The following is a 21,738-nucleotide window of genomic DNA, read 5'->3' on the forward strand; positions in this document are numbered from 1 at the left end:
TCGATCAAAAGATCAATCTGGACAAATATATTTTTATAATCTTTGATTTCGGAAAACATAATGAACAAATTTTATTCGAAATTATTGATCGCCACTCAATTTTTCAAATACCATTCAAATATTGAGAGAGCGGGAATATATACCTTCTAATGTCATGGTAAATATTTATAGTAGTGACACTCTCTTTTGGAAATCAAAAAGTGTTTCATAGTTTAAATGATTCCTCTTTATTGCAAGAACCAAAAGAAATTTTTCTTTGGATCTGCAATGTATTAATTAATTGTAAAACGGCTTGCTAATCTTCATGTTGAGTAAGCTGAATCTAAATTGTTAATTGCAAAAGATCAAATTGAGCAATATTGTCAATGATAAATATTAGACTGCTGAGCTTTAAAATGGCACGAAATACCATTCGAAAGAGCTAAAAGTCCTCCAATGCATTAGTTTGCTTAAAGGTCCACTGTAAGGCCAAATAAGGCCTATCGTCGCCCCAAAAATATTGCTCAAGATGGTGTTTTTACTAAGGCCCAAAACTTAAAAAAACACAAAAAAATTAACTTTACTCTTTTGAGATCCTTATCAGATGTGCAACAATTTGATGCAGTATCGCAATTCGAATCCGATTTTTTAATGTAGATGTACTCTAACATTCTTGAAAAAATGCAAAATGATATTAATCAAGCTTTTCATTTCTGTATCATACACGAAACAAAATCATTCATTATACTAAAATTTATCAAAGTTTGAATAATGAAAAAAATAATATCTAAATTTTTACATTGAGTCAGCTATTGATATGGTCAATATTAAATCGTTTAAAAATGGGCATTGGCCAGAATAATACCCACTAAAATACACATTTTTTAAAATTTTATCAATTTGTTTTGGTATATCTTTATGATAATGAATAAAATGCTTATCTTTCATAAGTCAATACATAATTTATGCTGAAACACAAAAAATAACACGAAAATTTTTGGCCAACATTTCAAAACGAAGGATAATGCTTTGAATATATAAACAATAATACTTTGTCTAGAGAATTAAATTTGTGCTATCCAATTGTCAATTCTTTGAATTTTTTATAAAATGCACGATATTCCGGCATTAGCCTCAATAAATATAAACTACATGCATCACAATATTAGGATGTAATGACATTAAAGCGAATTTCCTAATTTCTTCTCAATTAAATTCCTAGAAAAACTTAGGAATTAATGATTGGAAATAGGTCAAAAAATTCCTAATATAAAATTTATACTTAAATTAAAATCAAAATTCGAAAATATCTATTTTTCAAAACACGCATCCAGAAGCGAAAAAATTCGAAAAAATCATGTTCTTATAAAACTCGTTGATTTTGCAATTTTTATGTGATTTGAAGTGATAGAATGTATTATCATCTTACTAAAACATATACTTTATTGTTACATTCACAAAATATTAATCAGAACACTAGGAAAAGTGGATTTTCGAAAAAAGACGATAACGATTATTTGCAAATCGCCTCTCAATTTTGAGAGACTTTCAATTTTTACAGTGGACCCTTAAACTAAATAAAAGAAAAAAATCAATTTCACAAGTTAGAGTATAGTTATGGTAAAATCGAGGAAAACATTGGAATTCAATGAAAATCTGACACATTTTTTCAAATCACAGACTGAGCAAATTGGGAAGAAGACTTCCGAAATAAAAAATTTTTGGTGTCACATTTTCTTTAAATTTCAACGTTTTCCTCGATTTTACTTAACCATAAGTAAAAAAAATCGACTTTGACTAATTTTCAAGTAAAGTGAAGTGATTTCATTTGTATATCATGACCTACCAGATTAGTGAGCAAGACATGAAGACACTCGCCGATCAGATGAAATCATTAGAAGCTGATTTGGGTGCAACAATCAAAATTGTTACGAATTTACTTAATTCATCTAAAGAAAAAGCATCCAAAAAGAATACATCTAAAGAAAAAACATCCAAAAAGAATACATCTAAAGAACAAACATCCCAAACGAATACACCTAATAAACCTCCAAAAAATAAAGGTAAAAAAGCTAAAAATCCCCCAGAGCCAAAACCAATCAAAATGGAACCAAAAAGTTATAATTTTGACTTTGATTTTCTTCAAAAAAACTACATAGACAAAACTAAGCTTGAAGAATTTAAAGTTGGAGATAGCGCAACAGTACAAATATTTAAAGACAAAGATCCAATTTCTGTAGACTTCGTTGATGCCGAAAATTTCAGAAAATTATCCGCAGGTACTCTCTCTACAAACGAACTTGTGTTTTTAGATTATGTGAAAGAGGCTGACAAAACCAAAAAGATTATTATAGTAATGAATTTAACAAAGTGCTTTTTTGTTTTGGATACAAAGGAAAATCTTATCACTCTCCTTTCGGAGTTTAATGAAATGGCCGTCGTACATGAACATAAGAATAGATTTATAGATATGGACCATCAATTAGAATCAAAAATTGTTGATATTCAACTCGTACTGAAATTAGCACGCGGAAATGACTCAAGAATAGAATCCCTTGCTGAAGAATTTAAAGATTCGATATTCTCAACAAACATGCGTTATAGGACAGAAAGTAAAAAAATTGATCGGAACATTATAACAAAATATTCGATGATATATTTTGTTTATCTTGGATCACTCTTCTTAAATATGAAGAAGGTTCCTCCACTTGATGTTTCCAAAGGAGGTGTCATAATAGATCCATGCCATTTTTGTAAATTCTCAGTTGAAGGAACTGGAATAGTCGGTGAATGGCCTGATGATTATAGTAAGCCATTAAATAAACTTACTGATCCTCTAACAAAGTCCACATTCGATATCATGTATTTACAGGATGAAGATGATTTAGAAATGATCTCTAAAATTCCAATAGATTTTATTTCCGATATTACCATTAGAGATAAAATCAAAGCTTTGGTAATAAAAACTAAAAGTGAAGGTTCGACAACGTTGATTGTCTACCAAGTACAAGACGAACATATTCCGCAAATCATAATAGAAATGATCAAATCAAATACCAAAATTGTTTCAAAACGGTGCTTAGATATCTTTCGGAATTCAGGAGAATCCTCAAAAAAAAACTCTGTTCTACTTGCCACATCTAGTCCTCAAGAAGTTTACGAAAAAATTTTCCCAGATTTCAGGAATTTCAATTGGGATGACGAATTCACATCATCACAGATTGTTTTCTGTTCTTACGTTACATTCCAATCTTCTATACACGAACTCGTCAAAGTTGATTTAGCTGAAAAACAATATATAGCCATGAATGATGTCATTGATTTCTAATATTTAATTACTTCTAAATGAATAAACATATATTCTTTTCATTACAAGAATAAACATGAATGGACAGTTTTCCCATAAAATAAGCGCATCTTAAGATGTTGATATGTATTTATATATGATGCAATCTTGATATATTCATGTAAGGATTTCGCATGGCTAAAAAACCGCAGGCTATAGCCATTTCCCCATTAAAACCCTTAGCCAAGATTTTAACCCTTTTTTTACATATAAAAACTCGTTTTTTGCTTTTTGCAATTTTTTTGAATGTATTTTTATCATGCATTTATCATCAAATTAGATCTATTGCTTATTTATATCATATAATTAACGTTTAATTGAGTTTCGATTTTTGGCTAATGTAATATGCGATCAGTAATCCCAGAAAAAATGACGATATCTGTCTTTGTGAAGTTGGGGAAAAAAGATATTTGGCTTTTCATTGGAAATTCGATAGTGGTATTTTTTGCAATAATTCCAATTTCCATACGTCTGGCATGAAATATAATCGAAATCTGTATCATTCTGACATAAATGTGCTAGATTTTGTCAACCTATGAATAGGCTCATATCATCTTGCACTGGCATGCATTTAGTAACTTTTTGTAATCTTCAAAACTAAATGAAGTTTTCATCTGTGCAATTTTTTTCCCTTCTTCTTCTTATTGCAAAACAAAGAGAAGTATTTCCTAATTTTGATATATTTTTGGGAAATAAAAATCGTTAACAAATTATGGTTTACCTTTAGCTTATACGACTGATGATTTTCATTTCAAATAACATAATGTCACTTTTCCATTCCTTTTGATGTTTTTTCTTTCATTTTTACTTTCAATAAGGAATCCATACCATACACAGCTAGCTGATTTAAGTAATATATCAGTGGAGTTACCAGAATATTATAATTTCCTCGAAGAATATCCGGAATGTGATTTTGGTCCGCTTATCCAACACTGTGGATGTTGTTATGTATACTCGGCATTAAAGTCATTAGCTCATCGTTATTGTCGTGCATTACGCAGAAGAATTCAATTTTCGGCCCAATATATAATTTCATGCGATTTATTTAATTTAGGCTGTAATGGAGGCAACGAAAAAGCAGTTTTTTACTACTTAGAGCAACATGGTGTACCAGAATTAGAGTGTCAACCTTGGAGAGGAATCCGAGGTTATAATCAAGAAGTTTGCAAGAAATGCGTGAACGGCAAAGCAATAAATCTTTATTATGCCAAAAAACGAAGCACAAAGCACTACGTCGGAATTGAAAATATCAAAAAAGCAATTTACTTAGAAGGGCCACTCAGTGCCTCTATTGTTAGCGACTACAAATTTATTTGGTACAAAGATGGCCTGTATACTTCTACAATTGACAGTTCAACTTACGATGATCAATCAAATCATACAATAGAAGTCCATGGATGGGGAAAATTTGATAATGGAACTGAATATTGGATAGTCCAAAATGCTTTTGGACCAATTTGGGGTCAAAACGGTTTAATGAAGCTTAAAATGGGTACAAATGAAGGGTATTCAGAGACATATATGCTTGGTGCACAACCAGACTTATAATCTTGTTTTTGTTTGTAATATTATTTTATTTATGTGAATAAATAATAAGCTATAGTTTTTAATCAAATTAATCTCTTTTATTTCCTGATCAAGTCTGTTTTAAAGATAGTTTTAAGTATTGAGGCCCAAATTCGAAGATAATTTTAATAAATTTGTTAGTTTGTTTCTACCACATGTCATGTAACCTTCAAGGCCTCGCATCCTCTGGTATTATTGTTTGACAGAACTTCAATGATGATTAGATAGGGAATCATACATAAGACGATTATTTTCAATTCAAAGATAAACCTTGTAAAAAATGATCTTCCATGGAAATCAATAATTACTATAGTTTTACGCCCATATCAAAAAACCGCCATGATCCAATTCAATCTGTAACAATTCAATTTTTATCATCAAAAAATCTAGTATAACATGGGTTTTTCAGATTGTGTTCCTCATAGCAATGACCAACTAAAACATCAAACAAGCTTATCTACAGTTACAGACGAGCAATTTCACGCCGCATATGCGGAACCTACATTCACGGCAGGACAGCGATTTGTTCAATTGTTACTCTTCATCTTTGGATTAGGTTGGCTCCGATTCCTTTTGTTATTTGTTCTTGTTTTCTTGTATATGATTATTATGACCCCGTGCCATGTTTTTTATAAAATTCCGTGGGCCTTAAAGATCCTTGAGCCTTATGGTACATACGCATCTCAAAAATTCATTCGTGCAGCTGCTTTTCTTTTTGGAATTTGGTACATTTCGGTAGAAGGAAAACCTGATTTTGATGCTCGAGCTTTCGTCTTTAATCATCTTTCGCTATTAGACGGACTACTTACATTCATTTTTAGACCATTTACAATCATTGCAATGAGTGGAATTAGATCCATTCCATGCTTAGGACAAATTGCAGAAGCAAATGGTGCTGCATTCATAGACCGTTCTAAATCGCAAGGAAATTCTGCAGTAATTCGCTCCGTTATGGAAGATCATACTAAATACCCAGCAAGTATTGCTCCTGAAGGTAAAATCTCCAATGGCTATATAGTCTTTAGATTTCGTACCGGATCATTCCTTACAGATGAACCTATTCAACCTATTACGATAAGATACTCATGGATATTCGCTTTTGGTGGAGTTACATACAATTGGGTAGTAGACACATTCTTAGAATGGCTTTGGCTTGCACTCTGCATTCCTTTTGGCCATATTCACATCACATTCTTGAAAACTATTCCTTCTTCTGAGTTTGCTGGTAAAACTCCTCAAGAAAAGGCTGATATGTGTCAATTACTTATTGCAAATAACCTTGGAACGCTTGCAATTGATAGATCTGCTAAAGAAATCTTCCAGAAGCCTGTTGTTATTGATTCTCCATTGTTAGAAACGGAAACTCAAGAGTCGTAATGTATCTTATACTATTTAGTGTTTTTAAACATATCAAATTGTTTTTATTTTTTATTAATATATTGAATAAAATGAAATTGGCTGCGATACTATATCATCAATAGCATATTGTATATTACATGAGTGTATGAGAATGTTTCACCTCAATTGAAATTTATTTGAATTCAAAAATCGAAAAATAAACTTTATGCTCATCATCTAGGGTTGCTAATTTGGAAGCTCTTTTATGAAGATCCAAAATCAAAAAAATTTTCAAATTTGATGTTTTGCATTTCTCAAAAAATATTAAATAAATCATTATTATTATTATTTACGATGGTTATATTTTTCATACAATTTCATGTTTGGATAATTATGAGTATACTATCACATTCATATAGTGGTTTAGTTCACACTACTAAAGATTTTTCGAAAACCATTGATTTTTGAGAAGTAAAGAATTCAAATATTGTTATTAGGAGAATTTGGAGGATCTAAATTCGAGGTTTGAGATATTTCATCGATATTTGCACCATGTGAAAGAAGAACTCTTGTTATTTCTGTATGGTTGTTATTTAATGAAAAATGAAGAGCGGTTTCTCCATCTTTATCTTTTTCATTGATATTTGCGCCATGTAAAAGAATAAGTTCGAGTATTTCTTTATTATTATTCCATGCTGCTATATGAAGAGCGGTGTTTCCATTTTTAGTTTTTTCATTGATATTAGCACCATGTGAAATAAGAATTTCAACAGTTTCGTTACTATTATTTATTGCAGAAATATGAAGAGCGGTGTTTCCATTTTTAGTTTTTTCATTGATATTTGCACCATGTGAGATAAGAATTTCAGCTGTTTCTTTACTGTTTCTGACAGATGCAATATGAAGAGCAGTTTTTCCATATTTATCTTTTTCATTGATGCTTGCACCATGTGAGATAAGAATTTCAGCTGTTTCTTTAATGTTTCTGTCAGATGCAATATGAAGAGCAGTTTTTCCATATTTATCTTTTTCATTGATGTTTGCACCATGTGAAAGAAGAACTTCGGCAGTTTCTTTACTATTATAATATGCTATCTTATGAAGTATGGTTTTTCCATTGTTTTCTTTTTCATTGAGATTTTTTTTTCATAAAACTGTCATCTCTTTTGAGTTTTATGGATTTAGGGGTTAAATATATTGATGTAATACAGCAGTATGTAATAACTCTTAGATTTTTAATGAAATTTTATTACATATTAAATTTTATATTTATGCATCGGCGCTATGCCCCTTTTAGCATTCTGGACACGTAAGTGCCTAGAATGCAAGCTTGAGAAATTTGAAATGAAATTTCAAATTTCTGCCTTTCTGTTAAATTGTTTAATTGTTGACAAAAATCGATCCTCTTTTCATGCTTATATGTTTATATATAGAAACCCATTCATCTTGCCGCCAAAAGTGGTATCAAAATTTGCTTCATGGAAAAGTGACTAGAGAGCAAAATCTTTATGTTCGACGATCTTTTAAATCAAGAAATTGAAATAGATGTCGAACTTCTTAACAATCTTTGTATTCAGGCTAGGAGTGGCAATCAGAAAGCTAATGATATTTTATTACAAGTCAAAGAGAGACCAGATTTATACAGTATTTTCGATGATGTGATGTCAGCCGACGCAGATGAATATACAAAAATGCTTTTACTCCAGACAATCAACAATATTATCAAATATAAATGGAATCTTCTCCAAGATCAAGAAAAAGAAAGTTTGACTAATTCGATTATACAATACATTGATGCATATGCAGCAGCAGAAGTCAGTCCAGGTATCAAATCGGCAATGAACTTAGCATTTGCTTCGCTTATAATTATACATCTTCCAGATGAAACGTATTTCACACCACTACTCAATCTTACTACGACAGAGTTTCATCTATACAACAACCTACAGATTCTTATCATATTTTTCGAAGAAGTTTTCGAAGATGAAAAAGTTTGGTTAACATCTGTGCAAAGAAATACGGGAAAGCTATTTATTCAAAGCCATGCTCAACAGATCTTTTCATATACACTCCAATTAATACAGAGTACAGGCGAAGAATTGATTCTTTCCAGAGTTTTTTCAAGTTATAAATATTTTATCAATTTTATTTCATTAGAAACACTCGGTGAAGCAGATTTCTTCAATATGATATGCCAAGGATACTTACAATCCCCTAATTTCATGCCTTTTATCTTAGATACAATTGATTCAATTTTTGGAGTGGACGAACTCCCAGAAATCCTTTTACAGCTTGTCCCTCAAGTATTCTCCACAGTTACCGAGACAGTTATGCAAGTTCTACCTCCAAACGACGACTTTGAAGTAATTGATCCTGATTCCGGCATCAAAATCATTGCAGAAGCCCTTAAACTCTTCCCCAGCAAGTATCCCAGCATTGTCGAAGTAGAAGAGCTTGCTCAGCCTATCAGTTTGATTGCGCAATGGTTTTGTTCCGCGTTAAATGTTGATGACATCGAAGTTTTTCGAACATCTAATGATTACTGGAATTCCGTGCTCCACAGGTACTCAGACAAGAAGAATCCGATGGTAGAAGGCTTCAAACAGATCTACAATGAAGTTTTACCGCACGTCAGTCGTCTTTTGATGCAAAAAATGCCTCGGCCTCCCGAAGTTTTGATTGTTGTTGATTCTATGGGCGGAATTACTCGAGATACACAAAAGGAGACATTAGAAGCATCCTTGTTTCAAGTTGTTCGCCAGAACTTGGTCATTATTTCTCATATAGACATAGAAGACACAATTTTGGCTTTGACGGAAATGAACAATCAAATTTCGTCAAATTTTGACTCAACGAAATTCAATTCACTTTATTGGTCAATTGGAGCCATTTCTGGAACGATGAAGAAAGAAAAAGAGAGAGATTTTATATCAACTATTTTATTACCTCTTATTTCTCTTTGTGACAGCACGAGAGATGAAAATACTCGTGCAATTATTGCTGCAGGAATTATGTATATTTGTTCGCAATATCCAAGGTTTATTACTTTGAACATGGAGTTATTCCATAAGATTATTTTCAAGTTGTTTGATTTCATGGGACAAGATGTTCCTGGTATCAAAGAAATGGCTGTTCAAACATTCAACACCATTGGAAAGAAAGCGAAAATTTACTTTTGCAATGACAAAGAACAAACTCCATTTATCTTTGAGATTATTGATCATATCCATGATATCATGAATCCTTTAGAAAACTTGAGTTTAAGAGCTTCTATTTATGATACAATTTCCAATATAGCCAACGGAGCAAAGAACCAAAACATTGGAATAAATGTCATTAAAAGATTGACTGATTCATTAAATGTCAATCTTTCTGTTGGTTCGAGTTATTTAGATGGCGATAATGTAGAAAATGTTCAATTTTCTCTTGATTGTCATCGATTTATTGCAATGAATAATCCTTTGTTGTATGTTCCTACATTAAATAATATGTCAGGAATATTAAATGGAATTTATTCAACAGCAACACAAACAGCATTAAACTGCATGAAAGAAACAGGAAATAGAATGTGGATGACAAGTTTTATTAGACTTAAATCATGTGTTTTACAGATTTATCTGCAAATACTTCCTATTTACAGTAAATCTCCTGTTGACGTCAAAGACATGATCAGTTCGATGCTGATGAATTTGTTGGAAAATATTGTTACTGATTATATAATGACACATGATGAAATTGAGTATTTGATGGAAAATGATCAGACGCAAGAAGAAAAACAAATGAGACCTGGATTTATTCTTATGGATTTAAGAGTCCCTGAAGTATTAGATATAATGAGTTTGGTTTGTACTGATATACAAGATGCATTAGGAAATCAAGTTATTGATATGTTTTGTAAATTGGTTGAAGCAACTTATCCAATGCTTGGTCAAAGAAATAACTATAATTCGTACCCACAAATAAGACCGGCTTTGTTTAAGATGATTTCCCTTTTCGTGTCAACAGTTGACTTGGAAACTCTTAGTAATTTCATTGATATATTGACATTGATTGATATTGTACAAAGAGGTGAAGATCATCCTGGTTATGACTCTTCTGCACCTTCTTTCAAAGCAATGTCAGAAATTGTCACGAAATATCCGAAATCTCATGATACTGTTGAAGTTTTCCAGTCGATTTTCTTACACGCGTTCTCAACATTGACTGATGCAACTCATAAAGTTGTTTTCGAAGAACAGGTTTCGACATTGAGATCAATTATCATCAATATTTGCCAAATTCCGGATATTTCGGCTGAAATTTTGACTGCATGGCTTGTAGATGGAAATGTCTTCCCGAACATTGATGTGTCTATGACATTGGAAGCTGTGCAACAGTTGATGAGAGTTGTTGAAGATCCTGCTGTTTTCAGAACAACAATTAGAGATATTTTGGTTGAAAGTAAAGTTTTCACTGCAACTGATCCTGAATTAAGGTTACTTGAGGCAGAACAATTGAAGGAAATTGCAGAACAACAAGTTTCTCATATACCTGGAATTGAAGGACCTGCAGCTGTTGATGCAAATCAAGTTGCAGAATAATTATTATTTTTATATATATATATTGTATAGAATGATTAAACTATAGAGTTGTGATTTTATTTAAAAAGATCATGATTATTTACATCGAGATTGTAACGCCAAATTACAATAAAAATTTTCTTGAAGAAAGCATAATATTTCAATACAGATGCAAAAATGTGATGAGATGTGTATTTTCATGTCATGTATTATGATTTGCTTGTTCAATCCTACAAATAAAATCCCAATTTTTTTAAACCTTCACATTTGATTGACATTCTGGAAAAATACTATACACATGTTGTCTTTTAATAGCCATTGATAAACACCATAGTATTATAATTTATCACAAAAGTTAAATGAATATTGAGGAATATTGATTAGCGTCTAAGTACTGATTCAAATACCCATTTAATGTTCTTGACAGTGGTTATGATGTTATTGAAAAATTCTAAAAAAATTAATAATAGGGCTATATTATTCGATTAGATCTACGCATTATCCTATGTAGGTCATTCACACACAATCAGGATAATATTATCTGACTGAATTCTTCTCAAATTGAATTAGATGAGCTTCGAAATTTTTGGCAAAAATGTCGGAATAGCAGAAAAATGAATAGTTCATAAGTACTACAGACATTTAGACAGAAATCGACAATGTTTTATCCAACATTTTCGAAAAAAAAAATCAGGTTCAAAAAATTTAAATCAGAAAATTATCATTAAATTGTGCATGTATTATAGTTCTAATTTTTCGATGAAAATTGTAAGAAACAGATATTGCCGTTCAAAAAAAAATTTTTTTTACTTTTGTTTCTTTGATCGATGAGCTATAAAGTTGTTCTTCTTGGAGAAGGCCGTGTTGGCAAATCATCAATTGGTAATAAGTGGCAATCAAACACATTCGATCCCCAGAGACGCTCGACAATTGCAGCCGCATTCTTCCAAAAGACTGTAATTTGCCAAGGAAAAAATGTTGATATTCAGCTTTGGGATACTGCTGGACAAGAGGAATATCACTCTCTTGCTCCTATTTATTACAAAGATGCCCAAGCAGCTCTTCTTGTTTATTCAGTAATTGATTCAACAAGCTTTGAAAGAATGATGCAATGGAAGAATGAACTCGTCAATACACGCGGTGAGAATATCAAACTTATCATTGCAGCAAATAAAATAGATATGGTCTCACAAAGAGTTATTACGCCACAGCAAGGCCTTGATTTCGCTAACAAGGTCGGATGCCAAATCTTCGAAGTCTCCGCTAAGACAGGTGAAGGTATTGATATGCTTTTCCAGGCATTAGCCAAGACCTTATTAGAAATCCCACAAAAGAAGTCAGCCACCCATAGATCTGGCAAGGTTGGCCTCCAGGTTATCAATGGAAATAACCAGGAAGCCGAAGAAAATAACTCAACGGGCTGCGGATGTTAATCTATTTGTAGATAAAACAACCTAATACACTATTAACCAAAAAATATTAAATAGGATATTTATTTCTGTATAAATTTACGCTCGAAACTTTTTTAAATCATGATATTGGAGGAAATTTTTCAAAATTCTTTTATGATGATGGACTGTTCCACCTTTGAATCTTAAATTCTATCATCAGATATTCTCCTTTTGTTTTACGAACAATTCCGGTGATGAATGTCTTTGGTCAAATCATTAAAAAAGTATTTCAGCTGAAATGAGATATTAATATACTCGTCACCTATTTTTATGGATATTCCCTGGCTGATGAATAAGAACTCTGATTTTTATCAAAGATTTGTTTTTCAATAATATCGGCGTGATGCGCCGATAGATATGAACAGAGAATGAAATTGAAATTGTGCATTTCAAGTGAAAATAGAGGTCCAAGAACTCAGTAATATAAAACAATTAACATACTCGATGAAAATTTAAGGATTTTGCATAAGATTCATTAAGTTGAAGCTCTCCAAATTCCTCAAAAATAAATAAAAAAACTGAAGCCGTTTTTGATTTCAAAATGAGTAAAGATGATGAGATTAGAATAGATGAAAATGGAAACTTTTCCAATATGAACTTAGTTAAGTTTCCAGGGACTAAGAAAATAAAGGATTTCAAGAGTTTAAACTTTAGTTTTAATCCAATCAATTCATTCAAAACTTTGTCAACTTTAAGACATCTAGTTTCGATAGATTTAACAGCAACTAACATTTCTTCACTTGAATTTTTGCCTTCTTTGCCACATTTACAATCAATCACTTTACGAGGTACCCAATTTTCACGATTTAAGCAATACAGACTAATGTGTATCGTTGCATTCGATCCATCAATTAAATTTATCGATGGAACAGAAATCGAAAGCAAAGAAAAAATTATTGTAAACAAAGAGTTTAGTAAAATTCAAAATCTTTTAGTAGAAGGATGGATAATTGCGAGAGTAAATCCTACTATAATGGCATATCCTCCATTAAAATTGCAAGCACCACTAACTGCAATATTTTGTGATGAATACTCGAAAGTTAAATCAAAATCAGATGTTATTATTGCTAACGAAGTACTCACACAGCTTACGCGATCAGTTGTTTCAACAATTACTAATGATGATAGTGTCGGTGGCAAAGAAAACGACGAATATAAAATTGTCCGTTATATCTTGAAAGGAAAGACAGATGATATGGCTACAGGTCTTTTAATGTCATCCCAAGTTGCTTTAAAAGTTACAAATCAATATCATTTTAATATTGAGTCAAATATGAACCCGTTAGAAAAGATAGACCCTCCACCAAAGGAGCCAACCAATAATAATACCAAAAACAATGAAAATACTACAAACACAGAAAAAAATACAGAAAAAACTGGTAAATCCGGAAAAGTTAGAATTAAAAAGAAAATTATGGTACCAGTAAAAAAGGAAGTCAAAGAGGTAGAAATTCAGAGCCCAGTAAGAATTTCTGATGACAATGAAATTAATATTCAGCCAGCTCCACCATTAGATCCTCATTTAACAGAAATTATTGCTGACAGTTTCAAGGAAAGTATGAAAGGTCAAAACCAATCGAGCGAAGATGAAATTTTAGACATATCAACTTCAAAATTACCTCCACCACCAGATGAAATTGAAGAAACACCAAAAAGGAAGAAAAAGATTATCAAAAAAGTTCGAAAAGTTCCAACAAATCAGCCAGAATCGCCTAAAATTCAAGAAAATAATAATATTGAACAAGAAGCTGTTGAAGAACAGTCCAAATCACCAAGAAGGAAGCGTGTTAGAAGGAAAAATACAAATGGACAATCTATTAGTACTGATATTTCCACTTCTAAAACAGAAAATCCACAAATTGAAGAAGCACCGATATCTCCTCAAAGAAAACGAGTGAGACCAGTTAGAGGATTGCAGAGTATGACAAATACAGAAACTCCAACAGCTTCTCATCAAGAAGAGAAAAATAATTCCGAAATTAAACCTGAAATTTCATCAGAAAGTCAAAAGCAGAAGTCAGAAAATATTCCTAGCAATAATAACTCTTCAATTCAATCTCTGGAATCTCAATCGACAAAATCAAAATCAATTTCAAAGGAAAGCCAAACAAAATCTAAAGAAAGCCATAGTATATCCAAAGAAAGTCACAGCCAATCCAAAGAAACCCAAAATAATTCAGTAAATCTGAGTAATTCCAAAGAAAGCCAAATTTCTTCCAAACAAAAGACCACTGGAACAAAAACTTCAGAAAGCAAGAATATTCAAGAAGAATCCACCAAAAAATCATCAGAAAAAGAAGAAAGTTATCAATTATCAAATGATTATTCTGAAGAAGAAGACGATTACACTTATGTAGACTCAGATTCATACTTTAAGTCAGGTGATGAATACGATTTGTCTTCCAACGAAGATGATATCGAGAATTTCAAATTACCTCCTAAAAAAGACAAATTAGAGAAACCAGATTTCACAGAAGATCGTATTAAGTTCAAAGAAAGAGCTGTATATGAGCACAGAGTTATTTTGGACTGTCCACCAACGAATTCTAAGTTTATGAAGAAAAGATTTGTTGATACTCGACCAAAGCAGTTAGTTTTGAATCCGGTAAGATTCCATCCATTGCACAAGAACATCCCCAATGCAGAATCAATTCCTTGTGACTTCATAACGAATGATTTTTCAGATGATGGAGAAAAAAGTGTCAAAGAAAGAAATTTTGTTTTTGCGAACGGAGAAGTTTTCCATACGATGACATTTTTCGATGTTCATGAAGAGGAAGAAGAAACTGGTCATACTTATACTTATATTTTCGAAGAACTCAAGCGAGAGAAAGAAAAACTTGAAGAATCAAAATCATTTAAAGAAAGAAAGATAAAAAGGGATAAAAAGCATGATGAAGAGGAAGATTTTGTTACTGATGTTGACTACATGTACTGCAGTCCACTTATGTTCGCTCCAGACAGATATGACTCTAAAGATAGCACAAAAGATGATGATTCTTCAAATTTGAATGAAGAAGAAGATTCATATACATCAACAACTACAAGTACGACCGATTCTCATACAAGTTATCATATTTTTAAACGAAATTATAGGAAATAACAAATATTATTTTTAATTGTTTTTTGTTTATTTAATAAACTCTTGTTTTTTATTCATTGAAAGCTGATGATATGTATATTTAATGAATTATTGACTTTTTAAAGCTTATAATTTAATATCAGAATGGAATTTAAAAAAAATCACAAAAAAATATATTACAGGTTCAAATCCTCAGAGAAATTAAGAGAAAAGTGTTCATTTTTGTCCCGAGATTTCATGAATAGTAACTATAAAAATTGATGTTTACTAATACTATTATAGCTTGAGATTTTGGTAGTGTTGTTGACTCTCTTCATTAATAACATAATCATCAACAATATAATATTCAAAAAGAGTTTAATTTGGCAGAATTAAAAGCCCTCAGTTTATGTAGTGTGACAACATTAAAAATAATTTAAATTGTATTACTAAAGGTGGATAATAATAGAAAATCAGAGTAATCGGATTGGTATTTGCAATTTTATAATTTTTATTTATTTATCTTCTGTTTTATCAAGAGTGGAGTTTCTAGACGTACCGTGTGAATTAAGAAGTTTGACTATTTCTTGACTACTTATCTATCCTGGAATATCTTTTTCATTGATATTTGCACCATGTGAAAGAAGAAGTTCGGATATTTCTTTGTAATCCTTACTTACTGCAATATGAAGAGCGGTTTGTTCATCATTATCTTTTTCATTGATATTTGCACCACGTGAAATAAGAAATTCGACTATTTCTTTATTAATGTATAATACTGCATAATGAAGAGTTATTTTTCCAAGATTATCTTTTTCATTGATATTTGCACCACCTGAAATAAGAAGTTCGGCTGTTTCTTTACAATTATATTCTGCAGCAAAATGAAGAGCTGTTTTTCCGAGATTATCTTTTTCATTGATATTTGCACCACGTGAAATAAGAAGTACAGAGATTTCTTTGCTATTAAAATATACTGCATAATGAAGAGCGGTTTGCTCACCTCCATCTTTTTCATTGATATTTGCACCATGTGAAAGAAGAAGTTCGGCTATTTCTTTATTATTATTTGTCGCTGAATAATGAAGAGCTGTTTTTCCAAGATTATCTTTTTCATTGATATCCGCACCTTGTAAAATAAGAAGTTCGACTATTTCTTTTCTGTTATTTTTTGCTGCATAATGAAGAGCGGTTCTTCCATTTTTTTCTTTTTCATTGACATTTGCACCATGTGAAATAAGAAGTTCGACTATTTCTTTTCTATTATTTTTTGCTGCATAATGAAGAGCGGTTGTCCCATTTTTGTCTTTTTCATTGATATTTGCACCATGTGAAAGAAGAAGTTCGGCTATTTCTTTATTATTATTTGTCGCTGAATAATGAAGAGCTGTTTTTCCAAGATTATCTTTTTCATTGATATCCGCACCTTGTAAAATAAGAAGTTCGACTATTTCTTTTCTGTTATTTTTTGCTGCATAATGAAGAGCGGTTCTTCCATTTTTTTCTTTTTCATTGACATTTGCACCATGTGAAATAAGAAGTTCGACTATTTCTTTTCTATTATTTTTTGCTGCATAATGAAGAGCGGTTGTCCCATTTTTGTCTTTTTCATTGATATTTGCACCATGTGAAAGAAGAAGTTCGGCTATTTCTTGACTACTTATCTATCCTGGAATATCTTTTTCATTGATATTTGCACCATGTGAAAGAAGAAGTTCGGATATTTCTTTGTAATCCTTACTTACTGCAATATGAAGAGCGGTTTGTTCATCATTATCTTTTTCATTGATATTTGCACCACGTGAAATAAGAAGTTCGACTATTTCTTTTCTATTATTTTTTGCTGCATAATGAAGAGCGGTTGTCCCATTTTTGTCTTTTTCATTGATATTTGCACCATGTGAAAGAAGAAGTTCGGCTATTTCTTGACTACTTATCTATCCTGGAATATCTTTTTCATTGATATTTGCACCATGTGAAAGAAGAAGTTCGGATATTTCTTTGTAATCCTTACTTACTGCAATATGAAGAGCGGTTTGTTCATCATTATCTTTTTCATTGATATTTGCACCACCTGAAATAAGAAGTTCGGCTGTTTCTTTACAATTATATTCTGCAGCAAAATGAAGAGCTGTTTTTCCGAGATTATCTTTTTCATTGATATTTGCACCACGTGAAATAAGAAGTACAGAGATTTCTTTGCTATTAAAATATACTGCATAATGAAGAGCGGTTTGCTCACCTCCATCTTTTTCATTGATATTTGCACCATGTGAAAGAAGAAGTTCGGCTATTTCTTTATTATTATTTGTCGCTGAATAATGAAGAGCTGTTTTTCCAAGATTATCTTTTTCATTGATATCCGCACCTTGTAAAATAAGAAGTTCGACTATTTCTTTTCTGTTATTTTTTGCTGCATAATGAAGAGCGGTTCTTCCATTTTTTTCTTTTTCATTGACATTTGCACCATGTGAAATAAGAAGTTCGACTATTTCTTTTCTATTATTTTTTGCTGCATAATGAAGAGCGGTTGTCCCATTTTTGTCTTTTTCATTGATATTTGCACCATGTGAAAGAAGAAGTTCGGCTATTTCTTTATTATTATTTGTCGCTGAATAATGAATAGCGGTTTGCTCATCTCTATCTTTTTCATTGATATTTGCACCATGTGAAATAAGAAAATCAGACATTTCTTTATTATTTCTATATATTGCAGCATGAAGAGCAGTTTCTCCATATTTAAATTTTGTATTGATTTCAGCACCATGTGAAAAGAAATATTCGGAAAGGGATGGAAAATCAAACAATGTTGAATAAACAAAGCATTTGTTAATATCATTTGTTTGATCGAAATAAACTAAAAATGATTCGAGATTATTGTAAATTCCAGAGTAGCCTAAATCGATCTCTATTTTGTATTCATTAATCAAGAATGTAACAAAATCAATGTTGTGTGAAATAATTGCATATTCCATGCATTGATAGTCTGGTTTTTTATATTTCAAACATTCACTCATGATCTCTGGATTTCCACGTAAAAAGGAAAATTTTAGACATGTTTCAGTTATTTCTGAGTTAAATTTCGTTCTCAATAACTTGAAACAATCAACTGCTCCGTGATAACAACATAATTCAAGCAATGAATATCCTTTGTAAGAAGATAAATATCTTTTTATTTCATATGGATATAAATCACTCATAAGTTTTTGATCTTTATCAAATTCTTCTCGCTCCGTAAAAAAGATGAATTTTTCTAGGTCATTATACATAATTGCTCTGTAAATTGTATCATCTGCATGAATATTGAGATTTTCTGAGTTAATTTCTCCAAAATAGCCATTCTTATCTGAGTTAATTCCATATTCTTTATAAAACAGGATGTCTATATTAATTCGCCTAGACTTGACCTCTTTGACATGATAATTATCATAAATGAGTTTGGCAAGATATAAATATGACTTTGTATAGCGATTATTATACGGAATAATATTTAAAATATCTCTTATAATATTTTTAGGAGGGTATTTCTTTGAATCGATCAATTCTGTTGCGATCATTTTGTAAATTCTGTTTAATATTTCTTCATTTTCTATTTTCAGCTGATACAACGCATTATATGAATCGATGTAATACTTGAAGATACTTCGCGCTTCACAGTATTTGTTTGAGTGAAAATTAAAAATTTGATAACAAAAGTACAATTTGATATAGGGTTCCAATATTTTTATCTTTTTATTTGTAAAATTAAAGAAGCAAAAATGGAAAATTTTATGTCTAAGGAAAAGTAGTATATAATGCGGGTTTTGTGACTTTTTTTGTAAACGTAAGAATTCATACAATATCGAGCGATTTTGTATCATTTTTTTTAACATATGAAGTAAAAAATGTATGATTCTTAGGGGCGGCGACAAATTTGCCCAGCCAGTAAAGTATTCAATTTTTTTTTGCATTTTTTTTTAAAGCTTCTTAACTTAAATCATGGAATGTCTCAAAGACAAAAGTAGCATACAGCATGTAAAGCTAAAGAAAGATAATCATAATTAATACCTTAATTTTTAATATTACGCATTTTTAGGTGCAAAATTTAAAAACATTCTAATACAATAGAGCAGTTTCCAAAAGTAGCATACAGCATGTAAAGCTAAAGAAAGATAATCATAATTAATACCTTAATTTTTAATATTACGCATTTTTAGGTGCAAAATTTAAAAACATTCTAATACAATAGAGCAGTTTCCAAAAGTAGCATACAGCATGCAAAGCTAAAGAAAGATAATTATAATTAATACCTTTAAAGTTTAAAATCTTGATTTTTTTTAAAATCAAATATTTATAACTTTAATACATACAGCTTAAACCTTATACTTGTTTTCTCTTGTGAGAAAGAAATCTTACAAAGCTAACAATCCTAAAAAATAAAGAATTAAAATTTCATACAATCTTTTTTCGAATCTGTTCTTTTCTTAAGCCGCGAGCGAAGCGAGTGGCTTAGTTTCGTAATTTCATACAATCTTTTTTTCGAATTTGTTCTTTTTGTCTCCCGCGAGCGAAGCGAGTGGCTTTTTATTTTTTAAAAATTTTTTTTCTTTCTTACTTTTTTTCCCCCTTACTTACAAATTTGATAGTAACTTACCAAATCTCTCTATCATATAATAATAAATTAATCCATTTTTTGTTTCAAATCCGACACTTTACGTTTCTGACATGTAAACCTGTCACTTTTCACTTCACCTCACTGGGCAAGTTTGTGCCCCCCTCTGATTCTTACGGTTTTTATTCTTACGTTTTTGAATAAATCAAGATTTAAAAAATTTTCAAAATTGTAAGACATTTACACTAAACCCATACATAATGAAATAAAAAAAATAAAAAAAAATAAAAAAATAAACTTTAAAAATTCATGTCTTACATTTTTGAATAATTTATTTTTTTAATTTGTATGAAAATGAGTGGATCAAGATTCGTAACCGTCAATCAATTAATGGATGCTCTTTCACCAATTCTTGAAAATGTTAAACAAGTAGATGTTTATTTCGATGATTATGTAGAAAGTTTATATTATAAAGGTAAGTTTAATATTAAACCTATTGCTTTTGCATTTGATAATAAATTAATTGAAAATGCAAAAATTTGGGAATTAATTCCAGATATTGAATATATAACAAATATTAATGATAAATGGTTTAAACGAATTTCAACCACAAAAGTTCTTTGTAAATTAATGATCAAAACTGAGGAAAAAGAATTTAACGGGTTTAAATATCATCCAAATAAAGTTTCAGAACTAGAAAATGAAAAACTTCAGAAAAAATTAAACGATAGACTTTCAAATGATCGTATTGAAAAAATAAATAAACTAGCAGAAGTTGCATTTAATAATGAAAATATTTGATGAATATAACCTTGAACTCAGTGATGGACTTTAAGTCCTGGGCACTTTGTGCCTTGGGCTTTAAGGACCCGGGCTCAACGAGTCATGATTTATGAAATCAATAATTTGATTTATTCGCTCTTCAATAATTTCTATTCTTTTTGTTAAATCATCAATTTTCATTAATGAGGTGATTCTTGATTGAGGAATAGATTTCAAACTAACCACTCCTTTTATTTTTGAAATTTTGAATCCATCAACTTTAAACATTTTATTCAATTTACATGTTGTCAATTCTTCAAATAATTTTTTATTATTAGCATAATAGTCATTAAATTCATCAACAGATGAAAAAATTTTTATTTCAGTAATTGGTTTAACAACGTTTATTTTTTGTTGAACATTTTCACTTTCATTTATTTCTTCCTCCTCTGTTTCATTTATTTTTAAAATCGGTTTCATTTATCATTAAATAAAAATTAGAATATAAGTGATGAAATATATTTTTTAATTAATATTAAATCAGAAATGGCGGCAGGATTCTTTAAAAAATTATGGGATGGAATTAAGAAAGCTGCAGGTTGGGTTTATAAAAAGGTTATTAAACCTGTTGCAAACTTTTTGGCACCAGTAGCGAAAACGGCAGGAACTATCATAGGTGGAGTATTAGGTACTAAAGCAGGTAATCCGGCGATGGGAGCACAAGCAGGTAACGCAATTGGTGGAATTGCTGAAGGAATACTTAATAAAATAGGGGGTAAATAGTGGAAAAATAAATAAATATTATTTTTATCTTAGTATTGGTTGTAGTCTTTGATAAACTTTTTCTCCTTTATTTAATATTTCTCTTATTGGGGCAGCTTTTGGTGTTATTGATTCAGCAATGTCACTAATTGCTTCTTTATTCTTAAATATCCAATTTGCTCCTTTCTTCACTGTTTCCCAAACTTTATGCGCTCCTCTTTTTACTTTATCCCACAGTTTCTTAAAGAATCCTGCAGCCATAGTTGATTATTTCATTAAAATTAAAAATTCATTTTCATCTTTTAATTTTGATTTTTTATTTA

General features: G+C 30.7%; 9 protein-coding genes across 9 annotated transcripts, besides 2 other annotated features; 7 read left to right on the plus strand and 2 right to left on the minus strand.

The window, feature by feature from the left end:
- The first annotated feature begins 454 nt into the window (after positions 1-454).
- Positions 455-1,547: a mobile genetic element.
- Positions 1,548-1,816: 269 nt separating this feature from the next.
- On the plus strand, positions 1,817-3,307 carry TVAGG3_0552720 (uncharacterized protein; the record flags this gene model as incomplete). Its single annotated transcript, XM_001329691.1, has 1 exon — positions 1,817-3,307. The coding sequence occupies one exon, from the start codon at positions 1,817-1,819 to the stop codon at positions 3,305-3,307; it is 1,491 nt and encodes a 496-aa protein (XP_001329726.1).
- A 789-nt stretch (positions 3,308-4,096) lies between these two features.
- Positions 4,097-4,899, plus strand: TVAGG3_0552730 (cysteine-type peptidase protein; the record flags this gene model as incomplete). Its single annotated transcript, XM_001329692.1, has 1 exon — positions 4,112-4,873. The coding sequence occupies one exon, from the start codon at positions 4,112-4,114 to the stop codon at positions 4,871-4,873; it is 762 nt and encodes a 253-aa protein (XP_001329727.1).
- Positions 4,900-5,157: 258 nt separating this feature from the next.
- On the plus strand, positions 5,158-6,494 carry TVAGG3_0552740 (1-alkylglycerophosphocholine O-acetyltransferase protein; the record flags this gene model as incomplete). Its single annotated transcript, XM_001329693.1, has 1 exon — positions 5,288-6,268. One exon carries the CDS (start codon positions 5,288-5,290, stop codon positions 6,266-6,268), a length of 981 nt encoding a protein of 326 aa, XP_001329728.1.
- Positions 6,495-7,737: 1,243 nt separating this feature from the next.
- On the plus strand, positions 7,738-10,888 carry TVAGG3_0552750 (exportin 1/5 family; the record flags this gene model as incomplete). Its single annotated transcript, XM_001329694.1, has 1 exon — positions 7,738-10,809. One exon carries the CDS (start codon positions 7,738-7,740, stop codon positions 10,807-10,809), a length of 3,072 nt encoding a protein of 1,023 aa, XP_001329729.1.
- A 708-nt stretch (positions 10,889-11,596) lies between these two features.
- TVAGG3_0552760 (small Rab GTPase RabE1) lies at positions 11,597-12,300 on the plus strand (the record flags this gene model as incomplete). Its single annotated transcript, XM_001329695.2, has 1 exon — positions 11,616-12,221. One exon carries the CDS (start codon positions 11,616-11,618, stop codon positions 12,219-12,221), a length of 606 nt encoding a protein of 201 aa, XP_001329730.1.
- A 452-nt stretch (positions 12,301-12,752) lies between these two features.
- Positions 12,753-15,369, plus strand: TVAGG3_0552770 (protein phosphatase 1 regulatory subunit SDS22-related family; the record flags this gene model as incomplete). The annotated part of the gene is made up of 1 exon (XM_001329696.1): positions 12,781-15,342. One exon carries the CDS (start codon positions 12,781-12,783, stop codon positions 15,340-15,342), a length of 2,562 nt encoding a protein of 853 aa, XP_001329731.1.
- Positions 15,370-17,237: 1,868 nt separating this feature from the next.
- Positions 17,238-18,857, minus strand: TVAGG3_0552780 (ankyrin repeat and SOCS box-containing protein 4 family; the record flags this gene model as incomplete). Its single annotated transcript, XM_001329697.1, has 1 exon — positions 17,238-18,857. One exon carries the CDS (start codon positions 18,855-18,857, stop codon positions 17,238-17,240), a length of 1,620 nt encoding a protein of 539 aa, XP_001329732.1.
- A 341-nt stretch (positions 18,858-19,198) lies between these two features.
- Positions 19,199-20,058: a mobile genetic element.
- A 1,141-nt stretch (positions 20,059-21,199) lies between these two features.
- TVAGG3_0552800 (N-acetylmuramoyl-l-alanine amidase family) lies at positions 21,200-21,436 on the plus strand (the record flags this gene model as incomplete). The annotated part of the gene is made up of 1 exon (XM_051238199.1): positions 21,200-21,436. The coding sequence occupies one exon, from the start codon at positions 21,200-21,202 to the stop codon at positions 21,434-21,436; it is 237 nt and encodes a 78-aa protein (XP_051096023.1).
- Positions 21,437-21,460: 24 nt separating this feature from the next.
- On the minus strand, positions 21,461-21,676 carry TVAGG3_0552810 (uncharacterized protein; the record flags this gene model as incomplete). The annotated part of the gene is made up of 1 exon (XM_051238200.1): positions 21,461-21,676. One exon carries the CDS (start codon positions 21,674-21,676, stop codon positions 21,461-21,463), a length of 216 nt encoding a protein of 71 aa, XP_051096024.1.
- Positions 21,677-21,738: the final 62 nt, after the last annotated feature.

Source organism: Trichomonas vaginalis, chromosome II, assembly GCF_026262505.1.
Source record: "Trichomonas vaginalis G3 chromosome II, whole genome shotgun sequence".
NCBI classification, from domain to species: Eukaryota; Parabasalia; order Trichomonadida; family Trichomonadidae; genus Trichomonas; species Trichomonas vaginalis.